Below are 17,885 nucleotides of genomic sequence, written 5' to 3' on the forward strand. Positions count from 1 at the left end.
CTTGGCTATAAACTCCCACTTTGTCCCTGCTGTGTTCAGAATTGAGCCCAGTTTTATACGAGGTCTCTTTTCTTCTATTACAATCGTTCCTATTTAGAACCTGCTTCTACTGCTTTAAGTACTGTCCAGCTCTAGTATTCCTTTGACTTCGCCCTTTTCTGGGAGATTCCTGGTCATTGTGTTAATTCTTCTGCGTCGACCATCCCAGTACACTTCAGCCGTCCCATTCCCGGTCCAGCAAGGAGCTGGGGAGAAAGCGAGATGAATAGTGTAGAAAGAAAAAAAAAAGTCTCATCTCAAAACTCACCAATCCGTCAATTCCAAAATGATAGATTCTAAGAATTGGCGAACACCTCATTTATCAAGTCTGAGAACCCCTGATTCAGAGAATCTAAAGTCGTTTTGATGGCATGTCTGAAACTCTGAGTCATCAATTCTAAACAGCTGACTTAATAAATCTGGATTGTTGCATAATCGCTTGTCCAAAAATCAAAGTGAGCCAGCTGCCAAACGCTGAGATTACCCTGGTTTCAAATAAACTTGCTGGTTGTAAACATTAAACATGTTATTATCCTCTCTAAGGATCTCCTTATCTAGAGACAGTTGTGCTATCATATTGAACATTCAGTCACAGTTCTAACGTGCTTCGGCCTGCAGACTTTTTTTCTAAGTTGAACGCCCCACACCTTTTTAATATTTTATGCTTTTCAAAGTGTTTTCAAATCCATAATCCAATATAGCCTCAAAACATCCTGTTTTACAAAGCGGGAAACTGAGAGACAGCAAAGTGTCTTGCTTAAGGTCACGTCCCAGTCAGTGGTGCCAGGATTTGAATCAGGTTCGCAGACCCTGAAGCTTGAGGCAGTCTCCCCAGCCTGAGCTGGTGCCCTGTAGCTGCATTAGAGCCCCTCATGGGAACGGGGACAATGTGAAGACTGTGACTGGAATTCCTTGAGGACCCCCACTGCCTTGCCTGGTGCCTGACACAGTGGGACAGATCCCAGTGTGGACAGCGTCCTAAGTGTGCTTCACATAATTCCACTGAATCCCCATATTAACCGATGAGGGAGGTACTATGAACTCCCCATCCCATGTGTGAAGAGACTGAGGCACAGCAAGGTAAAGGATGTCACCGTGGGAATCACAACTGGTAAGCAACACAAAACTGAGCCCACCCTCTTTGCCCAGGAAAAGTGTGTTGAATCAATGTGATTGTCCCCCTGCTTGAGATGACACCCAGGAAAGGTTTCAGTTCAGACCTTGGCCAGCCTGCCTGCTATCTCAGGAGGGGAGAGTCACCAGTCAGTGGCATCCACAGGCTGCCCCTGGCCCTCCAAGACACAGTGATAGGCATAATTGAGGTGGCTGAGGGGGCCACTTCCGCCTGGGCTGCTGGATCATGCCACAGAGCTCTGAGCATCTGGCGTGGGTGAAGACCAGCCCCGTGGAGAAGGACGATAACATCAGCCAAACGAAAGTGTTGCCTCTGCTGACACCCACTCGACAACCACAGCAATCCCAACGACAGCTGCTCTGCGCTCCGCGGGCTGCTCTCTGCCGGCCGACAGGGTGTGCGGTGCTTTCCAGAGGTCCGTTCTGCATCCCTCACAACACCTTGTGAAGACAGTATTATAACCCCCATTTTATAGGTAGAGAAACTGAGGCTCAGAGAGGTTCGATAACTTGTTCTCTCGCCAGTCTTCCACGTGGCACATTTTCTCCGTAGAGTCAAGACAAACGCGCTCTTATGCGCCTCGTTTTGCTTATTATACCATGAGCTTTTTCGCCTGGTCACGTCGGTGTCAACAGGGGAGTACAGGCCAGGGTTAGTGAGGAAACACCTTTCTTCTACCCTCTTCCATTTAGTGGATGGGGGCCTGCAAATTAAGCTAACGAAAGACAGACTCACGAGAGAAAGGACACACGATACTTGTTCATATTTGTGTGAAACTCAGAGATGTGGTTCGACTCAGGGGCTTATCTATCTCTTTAGCAAAGGAAAGAAGGTTTGGGAGTCAAGGAACAACAAATTGTGGGGAAACGACTAGGAAATATATGGGGAAACTCATGGGAGATAAGGGCTATTTTAGTAAAGTCTGTTTATGCAAACTCACCTTGGTATTGCTGCCCCATCTTTGATAGAAGAGCTGCTCTTCTCTTCCTGGTACAAGGATATCTTCCTCGAAGGGAAATTTATGTCCTACTTTTAGGCAGATAAGAGGAAGGCAGAGAACTCTTTGTATATCTGTCAATTCTCAACTGCCTTCGGCTCAAAATAATTCTTATGCCAAAGTGGCATAGTTTAGGGTCTCCTGGCTCCCAGCCTCCAACTCCTTGACCACCCTCGTCCCCAGCTGTGTTTGCATTCCCCAAGAGTGGACCCCATGCTCCTCGTCCTTGTTTTCACTGTCTCAGGACTTCCCAGAGGAGTTTGCATGGCACTGACTCACAGGGTGCCTGAGTCATTCACATCTGTTTTGCAAGCCTGCAGACTACATCATGGCGAAGGTGGTCTCCGGGTGGAGCTTGGCTGTCCTCGGCACCTCTCGAGTGCTTGCTAGTTCACCCAACTACCAATCATGTACCTCCTCTGTCTAATAGTTTTATTTTCATTGCATTTATTTTTATGGGCACCTTCTGTTTATGACACTGGTTTTTTTTTTTTTTTTTTTTGCTAGAGTGATATGTTTCCTTCTTCAATAAATTTATTTAGATTAAGAAAAGTTAAAAAAAAAAAAAAAAGTAAAGCAAAATATTAAACCAGTATCAGGAAGGTGATGTGTGAGAGGCCAGAGTTTGAGAAGCATCATCCTCACCACCTCCTGTTTGACAGATGAAGCAGTGAAGGCTGTTAGAACTGGGCTTGCATAGTGTCTGATCTAGAATGCGAGTCACCAATCTTTCAGCCCAGGGAGCTGGGCTGGCACAGAATAAACAAACCTCGGTATTAAAAGGCTGATCGGCCCTGGGATTGGCCACAGGAACAGGTTCCGCCTGCACTAGATGCCGGCATAGGGGAAGAGTGGCAACAGGGGCCAGATGACAGAGGAGGGGGGCCCTGCTCCCTTTTTGGAGCATGATCCTCCACCAGATGCATTAGAATCTGCAGCAGAGCTTGTTTAAAAGGCAGGTTTCTGGGCCTCACCCCAGACTTACAGAGTCAGACCTTCTGGGTGTGGGGCCCTAGAACATGCATTTTAAACAAGCTCCCCCAGGGGAAGTCTCAGAACCACTGCCTGAGGGGACGCCTCCTCTGGGCTGGAGAGGGTGACACCATTCGCAGGGCTCAGCATGGCTTCGCTTCCTTCCCGCGCCAGGCCTCTGCCGCTTCTCTTCTTGCTGAGTGGGTTACCTCGGGCGAGACATTTCTTTTCAGAGCCTATTTCCTCTTCTGTAAAAGAAGGTCGAAATACCCACCTGGCAGGGCCGTGAGCAATGAGGTATACATAAGAAAATGTTTGTAAGTTTCTTAGGACAGGAAAATCCAGAAAGTGGCATTTTCCCATCTCCCTCTTAGGAAGCCAAAAGCTACCCCTCCACTTCCCCCAACCCTGGCTGAATTTCTTCTTTCAGCTTGTGGGTTCCCAGAAGGGCACTTACCATGGGCTGGTGGCAGAGGGCAGGGACACTTTCTTGAGGGAGGGATTACCAGCTGAGCTTTGTATGACAGAGGCCAGTCTTGCAAAGAGCCAGGGGAAGAACTTTCCAGAAGAAGTCCCAAGGTGGGCAAGGCATGAACAGAACTTAAAGCAGAAAGAGAACAGGGGCACATCCCTGGGCTGATGTTCCCGGCTTCAAGTTTTCACAAACTGTGAACAAATTTCTTCTTTATTTTAAGTGATACAAATGAAAAACAACAGGAAACCCAGAGGATCTCGAGCTAGAGACAGCCAGTCAGGTCCTGACTCGGGGTTGTCCAGGCTGCCCCAAGGTCAGGTCAGCTCTCAGCTGATGTCACTGGCTAACAAGGGACCCCAAGTGTGCATTTTCTCTCACGGGGCACTGAGACTGGGTGAGGGGGACAGTCCCACCTGCATCTCGCAGTGCCGGGGAGGATGTGTGAAGGGAACCTGGGTATTGGGAGCAGGATCCAGCTGGAAGAACAGGCAGAACTGAGGCGCAGGTTTTGGCCTAAGAGGTCTCTGGGCTGGGCACCCACACCCTGGAAGGCAGAGTCCTAGATCCAGGTGACCTAAGGATGGGGCCAGCCAATGGTGGTGTTGCAGAAAAATCAGACCGGCGAGAAACCAAACACCACTCCGAGAGTTGGAGAATTCAGGTTTATTACACCAGTGGTCCCTGAAGAGCTGATGCTCTGAAAATCTGGGACCTGAGCTCAGGGGCAAACTTACCTTTTATGGGGCTCCTCCACGCAGTTACAGTTGGCCAGTTGGCATGGGCCAATTGGTTGATTTGTCCTCAGGCAGTTACAAAGTGTGTCAGTTGCTATGGGTTACAAGTAGTTACAAAGAGTTACAAAGCACGGGAGTTTCAGACAGGAATTTAAGCAATACATCTATTATCTAGACAGAGCAAGTCAAAGGGAGGATGCGTTTTTACTTAATTTCGAGGTCACCCTGCCCTTTGGCCTATGTGGCAAGCATATCTACAGAAGCAGAACAAAGCACCCATTATAAGGTTAGCCTTTTGAATAAGAATTCCTCTTCAGTGGGAAGGGGCTCCGTGCTGGGGGAAGTGTTCCAAGTGTGAGGGCTCTGTCTGAGCAATGTTATCGTTGTCCGTATGATTAATTTATTCACTACCCCTTTCCCACTGTCTTCCAGCCTTGTGGTACCCAACCTCACCTCCTCAACCCTGGGCATGGCTACTCCCCCCATAAGGGGCACCCAAGGTTGAGTCACCAACCATCCCAGTAAAGAGAACACCAACCCTATCACTTGTCAACAAGTGACTCATTCTCGAGTTTCAGTTTCTGCACCTGGAAGATGTGGGTGACAATATCAGTGTCTCTAGGGAGTGGGTGGGAGTCGGGGGAGTGGGCACGGCAGGTGTTTGGTACCTATTCTGCCCCTCCTCCACTTGGCCCACAAGGAGAGCTCACCGGGTTGGAGGGTCTTGCCTTACTTTGGAGACTCAGTCTTGGCTGCCCTGAGATCCCCCACTTGCCCATCCCTCCTCTTGGTACAAAGTCTCATGACTTTGCCAAACTGGGATTCATTCATTTTTTCATTCATTCATTCATACCTACTCTGTGATCTCTAGGCCCTGCACTGGGTGCCCAGCAAACAGAGGGAAGCGTTGCAGGCAGAGTCTTGCTCCTGCCCCTGCCCTTGCTTGCCCACCCAACACCAATCCTATCAACAACCCCAAGGGATGCCATTCTAACAGCCACTCACCCTCTGAGACATTGACCCTGCCCCTCTTAGGAGTAAATAAATCCTGAGGAATCTAAACTGGCCAGGCTAATCCCATTGGAGGCCACCACGTTTAAAGGCAGCCAGTCGAGAGGGGGAGACCTGCTGAGTAGTGGTGGGAGGGCTTAATAAAAGGAGATACAAAAGAGGCAGCATTTTCTCTGTTGGATGTTATCACCTTTTGGCTTGAGATCTGGGTCATGGCTGCCATGTTGGAGCCAAGAGGAGCCACCTAAAAGGCAAAGTGAGGGTGGCCAGCAAAGATCAGGAGAAAAACTGGGGGGCTGATGACATCATCAAGCCACTAAAGAGCCACCTTCTCCTTGGACTTCTTGTCACATGAGGTCATAAATGCCCTCATGACTGCAGCCCGTCGAGTTAGAATTTTCGGCTGGAAGTTTCCTGACCTATACAAATGGGATGGGGTGCCAGGGAGCAGAGTGAGATGAGTCTGGAGAGTGAGCCGAAAATGACTCTTTGGCTTTCGCTGGTTGTGGGAACTCAGAAGGCTCCTGTCCCCGTTCTGAGCCTCAGGTTGCTCAGAACTTTAAAATGAGAATAAATGCTCCTACCTGCCAACACTGATATTATCAATGGCACAGAGCCAGGAACATGGGAGCTTTGATGGACAAGCAGGGTTGCCAGCTCTTGCCTGTGTGTCTTGAATAAATGGACATCACGCATCAGGACGTAACTAAAAAAGCTTGCACAGCCATATAGAAGGGAGAGAGGAATTGGGTGGAGGGGGGAACATTGATGAACTATTTTCTCTTGATTTATCTTGGAGGCAACCAGATCTAGTCACTACATAACAATAGCAGCATAATACAGTTAACATTTAATTTAAGGAGGAATTACCACATGCTAGACACTGCGAAAAGAGCCTAATATGCATTAATCTTGTTTAATAAACTGACCTCATCTTATCTTCCTCTTGATTTCAATTGTTTGTCCCACTTAAGGAAATCAAGATTCCTCCCTCAGCTAGGGTCACATGGCTATTCAGTGGTCTAACTGGAATTTGAACTCAGCATCCATAGTTCTTAAATTCTTATTACACTGCCTCGAATGAGCCTCTGAGCTCAGGAAAACTGGTAAGCTGTTTCACATATGTGTGTCACAGGCTGGATAGTGTGGGTGACTCCAAGTGCCCCATCCCTGCTGCTAGAGACATGGCTAATTACATATGAATGACAGATTGTGGATCCTTATATGAAAAAGTTACCCATCTGTCATCCACCCATCCATCCACCCATCCATCCATCCACGCATCCATCCACCCATCCATCCATCCATCTACCCATCCACCCATCCATTCACCCATCCATCCACCCATCCATCCATCCATCCATCCATCCATCCATCCATCCATTCATCCATGGCTTTTCTCTAGAAGCCAAGCCTGAGACGAGGATTCTTGTGCAAGTGAAGGATTTATTGAGGGAGTGTTCTCAGGAGAAACCTGTAAGGGAACAAGGAAAACAGGATAGGCCAGGGGACGAAGCAAGCAGAAGGGTGGTTCCAGACGTCTACCCTCAGCCCGATCCCAGGAGGAGCTCTAGGGCATGCACTGTACCACCAAGATGGTCCTGCATAGAGGCAGGGGGTTGGCAATTATACCCTTTGTGGTATTATACTTCCTAGTCATTAGTTAGAGGTGGGTAGGGTAGGGGCTGGGAGGATAGGATCTATGGCTCCCAGCAGATGAAGGCAGAGAATGAGACAGATGTGAGCACTTGGCAGTCAGCACATGGCTTAGTTGGCAGTTAGGGGGTCTGGGTGGGGCACCAACAACATCTGCCACGACGTCCATCTACCCACTATGGGCTCGTTGGATTCATGTGTATTAGTTGAGTGCTTACTATGTGGGGGAGCAGAGGAAAGGAAGATGAGTCAGACATGGCCCCCGTCCTCCGGGAGCTCCAGTCTAGTAGGAGATCAGAGAAGACCAGGCGATGATATAACATACCTCTCAAGATAAAGCTTGGTAAATGGTAGCCCCATAAAGTGTTAGGAAGGATTTGGAGCTCAGAGGAGGGAGCGAGACCTCAGAGCCAGGGAGGAATCGGCCAAGGGAGACTTCTGCAGGAAGGAGCCCTTGGACCCTGAAGAGCCCTGGGGGAGGCTTAGCCACCTGGATCGTCCAGGCGAAACGGTTCTGCAGAAAGCCCGCCCTGAGCAAAGGCTCGGAAGCAGGAAAACAGAGGTGCCTGGAGGACACGTGGCATGGGCTTGTGGGCCTAGAGCAAGAGAAGCAGGGCCTGTCCGTGAGAGGAAATTACCGAGACCCTTCCTGGCACTGTTTTGGGCACTGGGCATGCAAATGAGTCCGAGGCAGGCATGGGCCCTGTCTGCCAGAACCTGCAAGCCAAGTGGAGACAGGGGTCTATCACCAGACAACGCAGACCCCAAACTCCTGTGAGAGGCCCTCACCTAGAGTGGTAGAGGGCCACAGGGTTTGAAGAAGAGTCATATGGACAGAAAGATCAGCCTCTCCGCCCCATAGAGAGGCTGCTCCGGCTGCGGCGTGGACCATGTATTGGAGAGACGCCGCTGGGCAGGGGAGCCCTGCGGAGTGAATGGCAGCGGCAGGGAGAACCTGCCACACCTGCTGCTTTGGCTCAAGCACCATCTCGGGGGCTCCTTCTCCTTGGCTTTTCCTAAACTCTCAATCCACTCTCAGAGAACATAGCTGCTGCCTCGGGAAGATTTAGAAGGCCCAAGGTGAGATGGGTGTTTGGGGAGAGGCTGAGACTCTCCCTCCTCCTGGGAGTGTGTTCGAGGAGTCAGGCTGGTTCAGGGGTTAGCTACTACTGGGGCAGGCGTGTCAGCAAGTATGTGGGACTTCCAATGGCCAGGGCAGGGGGTGTGGGACTTCAGGCTTCTCCTAGCACATAGGCGTCTTGCCCTTGCAGCGGGATGGCCGGAATTGACGGGTGAAACGCAGCTCCTTCTTGTAGCTGCCCAGGTGACGCTGCAGGCAGAAGGCCACCTCCTTGTCACAGGCGCACAGCTCCTGCTCACACCAGGTTCCCTTGTCAGCTGTGGGATGGAAGAGTGGGGAGCTCAGTGTCTTTCCTTTCCTGAGACAGAGTCAAGGGTGGACCTAGGGTCCCTGGAGGGAGCTTCTGAAAGCAGTGCCATTCTCGCTCAGCTTCAGAGTACCCTTCCCAGCTACTTTGATTCTAGCTGTGTGACCTTGGGCACATACCATGACCTCCCCGTGTGGCCTTGCACATTTATTTATTCATCCATCCATTCAACGAACAGTCGAGCACTATCTTGTGGCAGGCCCTGGGGAGATAAGACTGGACACAGCGGACCTCTGAGGTTCACACTCCTTGGGGATGGCGGATTTATGAGAAGCACCGAAATGAATATATTACAAACTGTGCTATATGGAAGTAAGGAACGACGCCAGGGCTACAAGATAGTGAAACGGCGAAACGAGAGCCGTTCGAGCTGAGACCGGAAGTGTTTGCTCTCCCTTTGGAAAGCCAGGGTGGAGGAGGGGGAGTATTCTAGGCGGATGGAATAGCATTCGCAAAGACTCTGAGGCAGGAGGGACCGCAGTGCTTCAGCTGCATTATCTGTAATCAAAGGGAATGATTATAAAGTGCTGCCTCAGGGGGCTGTCGTGGGAATTAAAGTAAGAAGGCGAAGCACTCAGCACATAGTAAGTGCGCAATAAGTTTTGGCTATTATTGTTGTTATTATTAGTATTAAGCTGTGATGTGACCATCTAATTCCCAGCCCTTGGACCTGCCACCTTCCTCTGTGCATGGACTCAGGGGCCAGGTGACCTGGGATCTGACCCAGGCTCTGTCATTTTCAGCTGAAACTTCTTCACTCTACTCTCGGTTTCCTGTCCATAAAATGGAGGTTATCGGGGTAGGGCTGCCTCCTGGCTGGGTTGCTATGAGAATACAAAATGATAAAGGTAGCAACAATAATATCGGTAGCCCATGTCATTTATCAAACGTGCACTCTGCAACAAGTGGCATCTGTGAGGCTCATTCTGTCTGTTCTCATTTTAGTTCTTGAATCAACTTTATGGGGTAGGATACTGTTGGCACCCTCAGTTTACAGATGAGGATACTGAGGTTCAGAGAGTTTGAGCAAATGTGTTCAAAGTTACACAGCTGGGCAGTGTTGGGTCTGGGATCTAAGCTGAGGTCCACCAGGCTTGCAGATCCTGCAGGGGCCAAAGCCCCCATTGGACCTCTCCATACTTCCACCGCCATTCCTGCCCTTGCTCCATAGCCCAGCTGTTGCCACTGGACGTATGAGAAAAACAGAGGTTGGGTAGCTCGTGCCTCATCGCACAGCATATGAAGGCAGTGAGCGCCAGAGCCCCTTTCCCCCACCCCTCACTCCAGTCCCGCGGCCCAGGCACTCACAGCACTGGATGTCCCCGTGGGAGAAGTTATAGCTGTAAAGGTCCGTGTGTATACGGCAACGGTGATGCCTCAGGTGAGCATAGCAGCAGTCATGGGCATGGCAGCACCTGGAGGGAGATGGGAGGTGGGGCAGGCAGCAGAGCGCCCGGGTCCTTAGCCGACTCGGCTCTTTGGCAGCCCCCTGCGCCAGGGGAGAACTTGAGAGCCCACCTTGGAAGAGTCAAGGCCTGCAGGGGTCTAGCCTTCTTGACTGCCTCGCTTGCGAACACTTACTGAGTGTTTCCTAGGTACCAGGTGCCAGCTTTTTAAAATGAATTTTCTCTTAACAGTCACTACCGCCCTATGACAAAGGTACTAATATTCTCCCCATATCGCAGATGAAGAAACTGAGACCCAGGGAGGTCAAGCCACTTGCCCAAGGTCACCCAGCCTGTACGTGGTGGATTAGGACAGGGACCTGGCTGGCTCTTATCTCTCCTCTGGCCGATGCTCAGGGCCGTGGTGAAGATCAGACGAGATAATGACCAGAAAAGGTGGGACTTTTTAAAAACACTGTGCACTGGCAGCAGAGAGTGTGTGTGGGTATTCTGACTAGATTAGGGATTAGGAGTGGAAGAGGGGCCTTCAGAGACTTTGGGGAACTCTCTAGAAGGGAAGCGGCAGGAAGGCTGGGGCTGTATCGGAGCTCAGCAGAGTTCCTAGCACACAATACAAAACAAATTCCCAAAATGAATGAGTGGATGGAGAGGAAAGGGGAGAGTCCGGGAGCGAAGGCAGGACCAGGCTGGCACTCATGGCCTGCCTGGGAGGGGTTACCGGTCTGTGGCATCTAGGGGTGGGCCTCTGCCCCCGAGGCCACAGTGACAGCCGTAGAACCAATAGGAGATGATGGGTGTCTTCTCAGTCATGTGTCTGACCATCTTGTTCAAGTTCTGAATCCCGCCTTGGGTTGGACACACACCTGCCAAGATGCCCAGCAACAAGGAGAGGACATGAGTCTCAGGGGAGGTCAGGTGGACCCCCAAGCCTGGCGCCTCTGCTCCACCTGAACCAAACCAGTGACCTTGGACCATGAAATGACCACAATTACCACAGCTATTAAAAATATAATAATAGTGAATGAGAGCTTACTATGGGGTCTTTTCACATAGTCATTTATTGACTCCATCCATCCCATGAGATAAGTACTATTTTTTTTTTTTTGATAAATAAACTCTTATTTTGGTGTATCCCAGGTGTCCAGAAAAGCTGCAGAGGTTGTACAGACCTCGTAGAACTTTCCTTTGCTGTCACTACCATCTTGTATAATTCCAGTATATTTATGAAAACGAAGAAACCAACATTAGTGTGTATATATATATATATATATATATATATATATATATATATATTTTTTTTTTTTTTTTTAGGAGAGGCAGCCTTTGGTTTACCTCACAGATTGCAAGGACCTTGTCAGCTTACAATCCCTTATCTTTTATTTTTTTATGCCTATGGCACCGGGTCTTCCTAGGTGGCCTCCCATCCAAGTACTAACCAGGCCCAACCCTGCTTAGCTTCCGAGATCAGATGGAATAGAGCTTGTTCAGAGTGGCATGGCTGTAGACTCAATATTAGTATAATAAATATTACTTTTACTCCCCGTTTCAGGGATGAGCAGACTGAGGCTCCAGTAACTTGCTCCAGGTCATAGTGGCTGGTAAATGGAGGAGCCAAGGTCGAAGCCCACGGCGATTTGGTTCTATTCTCGGTCCCTGGGCATCGAGGTCCCATTCTATAACAGAAAGATGCGCCCTGCCTCTCACACCCTCCCACCCCCACACCAGACTCGTGTTAAAGAGCGCGCCTGGTTCTTCTGGGAGGCGGTGCAAGTTAGAAATCGATAATTTTCATGGCTATTTTTCATGTCAGTCATAATAGTTTCTGGTTAGAATTGATCATAAGGGGAATTTATTTTATTGGGAGAGAGGAATGCGTGCGTTCCGATGAGTTAGGAGAAATGAGATTATATTAAGTCAGTGAATTCAGGAGAGTTTGGGGGGAGCAGACAAAATAAGAAGAGGACTGAAATGCACCTGTGTGCAACCTCAACAGGTGGTTCAAGGGCACAGAGGGAGCCCATAATCTCAGGGAGACGGGGCTGGGTAGGTCCCTTTGGCGATCCTAGCTATAGAGCTCCCTAACACTCAGGTAAATGACGTTATGATGAAAGCTCCTCGTGCAAACGAATTAAATAGTAAACCAGGGGCGAGCCGCACACTAGAAGGGGTTGGGTTGGGAACAGTGGGACTGCGAGGGACTCGTGCCGTGGACCAAGGGCGAGATCACCCTCGGTGGCCTTCGGCTGCGGCTGAAAGTGACAGGTGGCATGCATTACTTGAAAGCCTGTTGTGTCCCCAGTGTGTCCTCTCAGTCTGTGAGAATCCACGTTGCCATGTCTGCAGGTGGCTCTAGTTATACTGATGTTAAAGGGAAAATTTGTAAGCTTTGACTGTGCTGATGAATGATCTCAGGCCCTCTGGAATCCCGGATTCGGTGATGAGAACCCTGAAGGTAAATCTCTGCAGAGAGAGTGACATCCACCTCTTGGGCCAAGCAGGGATCTGAATTCAGAATCTTGCCTTTTCTGGAGTACCTCCATCCCTTGTTCTGCCCTAAATCTAGCCTTTTCAATTTCAGCTTAGAAATAGACACACAAACCAACTCACGCCTGAACGATGCAGCTCTCCCTTGCCAGGCAAGCCATACAAACGGCTTTGATTCGGGATGCCTTTGGGTGGTCTTATGTATTACAGTTTTATAGGGAGGTGAACCCAGCCCTGAGAAATTGAGGAGTTCAAGCTGTGGCTACGAGGGCTTTTGTGAACTGGCTTAGCTTGTCGGCAATTCCCGTCTCGGTAGCTTTCTCCATCCTTACCTGCTACCGAGGGGGGTGGAGCCCCTCCTTCCAAAGGTTCCCCACAGTGGTGAGAGGCAATGCTGCTACCACCTGGTGCGCATGTTGTATGCTAAGCTATTGCTTGCTTACTGTTACTTACACTTGCTAAGCATTGTATATGTTTTCTCATTAGAGTCCTTCTAAAAACCCTATGAAGAGGGTGCTATTGTACCCACTTTACAGATGAGGATAGAGAGAGAGGGTGGCTTGGCCAAGGTCTTACTGCCAGGAGACGGCGGGGCCAGAGTTTGAATCAGGTTCATCTGTGTATTTTCTCTCTACGCTGTATTGCCTCTTCACGTCTGAGAGATGAATTTCTGTAGCTCGATTGCAATTTTCCTAATGATTTTCACTGTAACTCTGGAGATACGTTCCTCTCAAGAACTTGGGAGTCCCAAGGTAACATACAACCCCATCTAAAAATGCATTCTTTCTAAGATCACTTATTTTGAGACGGTCAAGAAACAAAAATACCAGTTTGCAAGCAGCTGCATTTTTATATTTGACTTACTAAAGACCAAAGAGAAATTGCCCATCTCCCACCAATGGTGAACAGAACCCTCATCCCAGGTTCTGTGGAGATGATGAGCATGAATGGGTTCTAAAAATATAGAGTGCTATCCCTGTGTGAATGATCGTTATTATTCGGTCAAAGGGACAGGTGGGAGCAGGGGGAGGTGAGGAGGTCCCTTTTTGTAATTTCTGTTCCAAGTACCATAGGTATCAGCTTAGCAGTCCCCTGGATTCTGAATCTTTAGTTTCTGACCTTCACAGCAGTCCAGAAGCATGCCACACAGCTTGACCACCCAGAGATTTCTGACCAAAGCCACTGTTCTAGGGGACTGGAAGCCACTGATGGTTCCTCACCAGAGGCAGAAGGGTTGAGGGGCCTGAGGGACCAGGGCAGTGGGGATCGGAGCAGCAGCTCGGTCTAAGAAAGAGATATCGGGCCTACGCGCATCCCTCCTCCCCTTCCCAGCCGTGGGTCCTGTCCGCACTCACCAGCAAACACCACCAGCAGGTACAAGTGGAGAAGCTCCATGATCCCAGCCCAGAGCAGCAGAAGCAGCTGCTGGAAGTCCCCTTGATGCAGGCGACCCCTCATATAAGATGCACCCAACCCGGCCAAGCCTGCCCCTGCCCCTCTCAACTCCAGGTCTCGTGGAGGCCACCCATACTACTTACGTTTCCTCTTTTCTAACATGAGGGAATTTTATTTTATTTTTATTATCTTTTTAAAAAAAACTTCTTGAATGCAAAAGAAACACACTTTCAGTGCAGAAAATTTGGAAAGTATAAGCAATAAGAAGAGATTTAACATCCCCTGTTGAATGTATGAAGCACCATTAAGTGTTTGGTGTGTGTCTTTCTGGTTCTGTTGGCCTTTATATCTTCATGCTTTTTCCTATCTAAATTAGGGAAATGTTATAGATGATGCTTTGCAGTACTCTCTGAAGCCTGTCTTTTCACTTACCAATATAACTCGAACATCTTTCTGTGTCGTTAAATATTTTTCTGCAGTAACATTTTGAAAGGCAGCCTTTCATTTAATGAATCCCCTATTGATGGACATACAGGTTGTTTCCAATTTTTTACTAGTCTAGACAGTCCAGTGGTACAGTGAAAAACAAACTTGAAGACTAAGTCTCAGTTCATGTCCAGAATCGTCGCTGTGGAATCTAGTCCTAGAGTGGACTTGCTGAGTCAAAGCACATGATTTCAAAGCAACTGACATGTGTTGACGACTTACTGTGCAGAAGGTTGGCCCCAGGTCACATATGAGAATCCTAATGAGGCAAATGGTGTGGATCCAGGCTACTAGGGCTGGGGTGCTCATGGGAGGACCCCTAAAGGCACCACATAGAGATGATCTGCCACAAAGCCACCATCCATTGATCCTGGCCTTGGCTATAAACTCCCACTTTGCCACCATCAATAGTCTTTCCAGGTTTAATGGAGTGTCCATAGATGGCAGAAACTGGTTTTCTTGGATGCCCCTTAGACAGCTGTTTAAAGGCATAGTGCCCAGGCTGACCTCTTTGCTGCCAAATAATCAGTTCACCCAAAAAGTGTGCTAGCAAGCGTCACTGCTGGAAATTGTTCTCTCTCTCTCTCTCTCTCTCTCTCTCTCTCTCTCTCTCTCTCTCTCTCTCTCAACTCTCCTCCTCCTCTCTCTCTGAAATCTATTTTTCCCTTTGTTCCTAGACTCCATCACCAACTGATCACCTCATATGTGAGAAAACAATATGTACACAAAATAACCAAGCAGAAAGCAAAGTAAATGCCTCTGGCATGTTCTGTGACATGCCTCCCCCGAGTGCGCTCAATAGTTACTCTCTTATACTCTCACCAAGGTAGGGCCTTATCCTCCAAACACTCTTCTAGATTTGGGCTCTTGATGGGGCCTGTGGTTCTACTTGCCAGAGTCCCAGCTCCTCCCGATCTGGTATCTTTTAGGCAGAAGCAAAAATAGCCAGGACCATAAGCTTTTTGTTGATTCCAGAATGCTTTTCCCTAGTAGAGGAGAAGACGTGATATTGATGCTGTAAGAGAGAGCCTCAAAAACAGTTGTCCTGGGTTTCTCCAGAGGCCCCAGGGCACCTCTGGAGGGCTGGGCTTGGGATCAGAGGGACCTGGTTCAAACTCTGGCTCCTTCTCTTACCAGCTGTGGGACTCTGGGCAAATCGCTTCGCCTCCATGAGCCTTGGTTTCTGTACGTGCGGAATAGGGACAAGATAGGGACAAAAGCCCCTCTCGCCTCTGATTGCTGTGGGGTTTAGACGTCACATGTGCACAGCACACTGCACTAAGCCTCGCTCATGCAGAGAATGCCGTTACGGCGACCACAAGGCGGGCTGCATAGCATCACGTGGAGGTGAAGGGGACGAGGCGGGGAAGTCAAACCCAGCCTGCTTGGATTGGGGCTGGCATCCCCAATGCTCCAGCTGCTTCACCTGCAGCAAGGGGCTTAGCAACGTGTCTTCTGTTTTCTCACGTGTATAATGGGGCGATGACAGTACCTGTTTCGCAGGCTTCTTGTGGGGATTAAATGAGATAAGAAATTAACAGGGCTTGGTCCATAGCTAGAGATCAGTAAGTGTTGGTAGTAGTCACGCCCATCATCATCCTCACCATCTTCTTCCACACCATCATTGCTTCTCATAATTAGAATGACCAATTGTTTCTTCTGCATTGTCTAATCTGCTGTTAATCCTATCTACAGTATCTTTAATCTCAGACAGTATATTGTTTCTCTCCAGAAATTTGGTGTGGTTCTTTTTTAATATCTTCAATGTTTCTATTTAATAGGCTCAAACTTTCCACTATCTTCTTATACATGTAGAATATAGTTATAATAACTGTTTTGATGTCTGTATCTACTAATTCTATCATTTGGGCCATTTCTGGGTCTGTTTCTATTGACTGACTTTTTTCTTATTATGACTTTAAGATCACCATTGCTCATTGTTATAGAGAACACTATGATGATAAAGCTTGATCTCCTTTTAAAAGGGTGCTTTCTTTAGAGCAGATTTCCAGAAGTGAAATTGCCGGGTCAGAAGATGAGAACAGTATTTAAGCTTCTTCCTTTCTCTGAAGTCGGTAGGAATTCAGAAACCCCCAGCCTCCATCAGCAGCATATGACTGAGTACTCTCTGGATGTGGGGGTTTCTTGAGACTTGTCAGCAAATCTGTGGGTTTTTACTCTCCTGGAAACAATAGGAGACATGCCTGATGATAATGCCAGGCCACAGGACATCGAAATCTCCAGGTTATGGAGACAAAAGAGCAGGAGAAGACTTAGATGCTGGAGTGCATATTCCATTGAGAAGAGTTAGCATCCAGTGAGCCTCTACTGTGGGCCAGGCACTAGGCTGTTATCTCATTTAATTTTCACGACTACACTGTGAAGGAGATACTGCTATACCCATTTTACAGGTGAGGAAACTGGAGCTCAGAGAGAATAGAAACTTGCCCGGGGTCACACAGCAGGTACACGGCAGAGCTTGGGTTAGAACACAGGCCTGCCAGAGCCACCCTTACCATGTGCTGGGCACTGTTCTAAGTAGTCCCACATAATAAATGTACTGCCCTAATCTCCAATCCACCCATTCCTCCCTGCCAAGCTCCGTTTACCAGGGTGGTCCTCCTTCCTGGATTCCATCCATGATGAAACGGTCAGAGGGTGTTGGAGACAAAGCTCAGAATTCCTGAGGGTTTGCAGGATAAGAGGAAAGTGATGGTAGCTGGGCATCCCCAGGGGCTTCTTGCTTTATCTCTGTTAGGCCCTGGCAGGGGAAGAGGAGGGAGGGAGAGATCTGAGATTCCTCTGTGGGAGAGTAACCCACTTTTCTCCAGCTCCACCAAGGCAGAACCAAAGCAAACGGCTTAGACAACTGGATGTCTGTCTTTTGCAGAATGGATACAGGGTGGTAGAGCCACTCTGTGATAACACCTTGATGAGCCACAACTACGCACGACAGCATGGAAGAATCTCAGAAACGTAATGTTGAACGAAAAACGCTGTACAAAATGAAGAAGATAATGCTGTGCCCATTTAAAAACTGTGAGTAGAAACCGTGAGAGAGACTCCGATTATATGACCTTCCACCACAGTCAAACTAATTTGTGCTTTTACAAGTCAGGACAGAGTTTCCCCATTGAGGGGGGTAGTGACTAGATGGGGTTACTAAGAAGGCTTCAGGGGTGCAATGCTGTTCTGTTTCTCTGCATACCACACCATCATTTCAAGTGTATAATTTAATGTTTTGTGTTTTTTTATATATATATATTCAGTTAGGCAACCATCACCACAATCTAATCTTAGAATATTTTCAACATCCCCAAAAGAAGTCCTACCCATTAACAATGATTCCATAGTCCCCTGTACCACATACTCCCTCCCGTCAATCCTGGACGACAACTAATCTACTTTCTGTCTCTTCAGATTTGCCTATTATTTCATATAAGTGGAAATCATTTAGTATGTAGCTTTTTCATATAGATAAAATCATTGACACACATTTTATATAAACAAAATCATACCATATATGGCCTTCCGTGATTGACTTCTTTTATTTAACATGATGTTGTCAAGGTTCATCATGTTATAGCATGTAACAACATCTTGTTCCTTTTAGTTGTTGAATAATATTTTGTTGTATAGATATTCCA

General features: G+C 48.3%; 1 protein-coding gene and 1 pseudogene across 1 annotated transcript; both read right to left on the minus strand.

Moving 5' to 3' along the window:
* Positions 1-8,126: 8,126 nt before the first annotated feature.
* PLA2G2D (phospholipase A2 group IID) lies at positions 8,127-13,808 on the minus strand. The gene is made up of 4 exons (XM_016128243.2): positions 13,713-13,808; positions 10,592-10,736; positions 9,776-9,882; positions 8,127-8,417 (listed from the first exon to the last, which is right to left on the minus strand). The coding sequence occupies exons 1-4, from the start codon at positions 13,750-13,752 to the stop codon at positions 8,263-8,265; spliced, it is 447 nt and encodes a 148-aa protein (XP_015983729.2). The 5' UTR covers positions 13,753-13,808; the 3' UTR covers positions 8,127-8,262.
* LOC118606858 lies at positions 11,261-11,379 on the minus strand (annotated as a pseudogene).
* Positions 13,809-17,885: the final 4,077 nt, after the last annotated feature.

Source organism: Rousettus aegyptiacus, unplaced genomic scaffold (assembly GCF_014176215.1).
Source record: "Rousettus aegyptiacus isolate mRouAeg1 unplaced genomic scaffold, mRouAeg1.p scaffold_m13_p_1, whole genome shotgun sequence".
Classification (NCBI taxonomy): Eukaryota; Metazoa; Chordata; class Mammalia; order Chiroptera; family Pteropodidae; genus Rousettus; species Rousettus aegyptiacus.

What these genes read in the sequence shown, in the direction of transcription:
- PLA2G2D (XM_016128243.2), bottom strand. Translation starts at nt 13,752, where the DNA reads ATGGAGCTTCTCCACTTGTACCTGCTGGTGGTGTTTGCTG. An exon ending in CCCCTAGATGCCACAGACCG is followed by an intron (nt 9,883 to 10,591) that starts GTAACCCCTCCC and finishes ATCTCCCTCCAG; the next exon opens with GTGCTGCCATGCCCATGACT. An exon ending in CCACGGGGACATCCAGTGCT is followed by an intron (nt 8,418 to 9,775) that starts GTGAGTGCCTGG and finishes TCCATCCCACAG; the next exon opens with CTGACAAGGGAACCTGGTGT.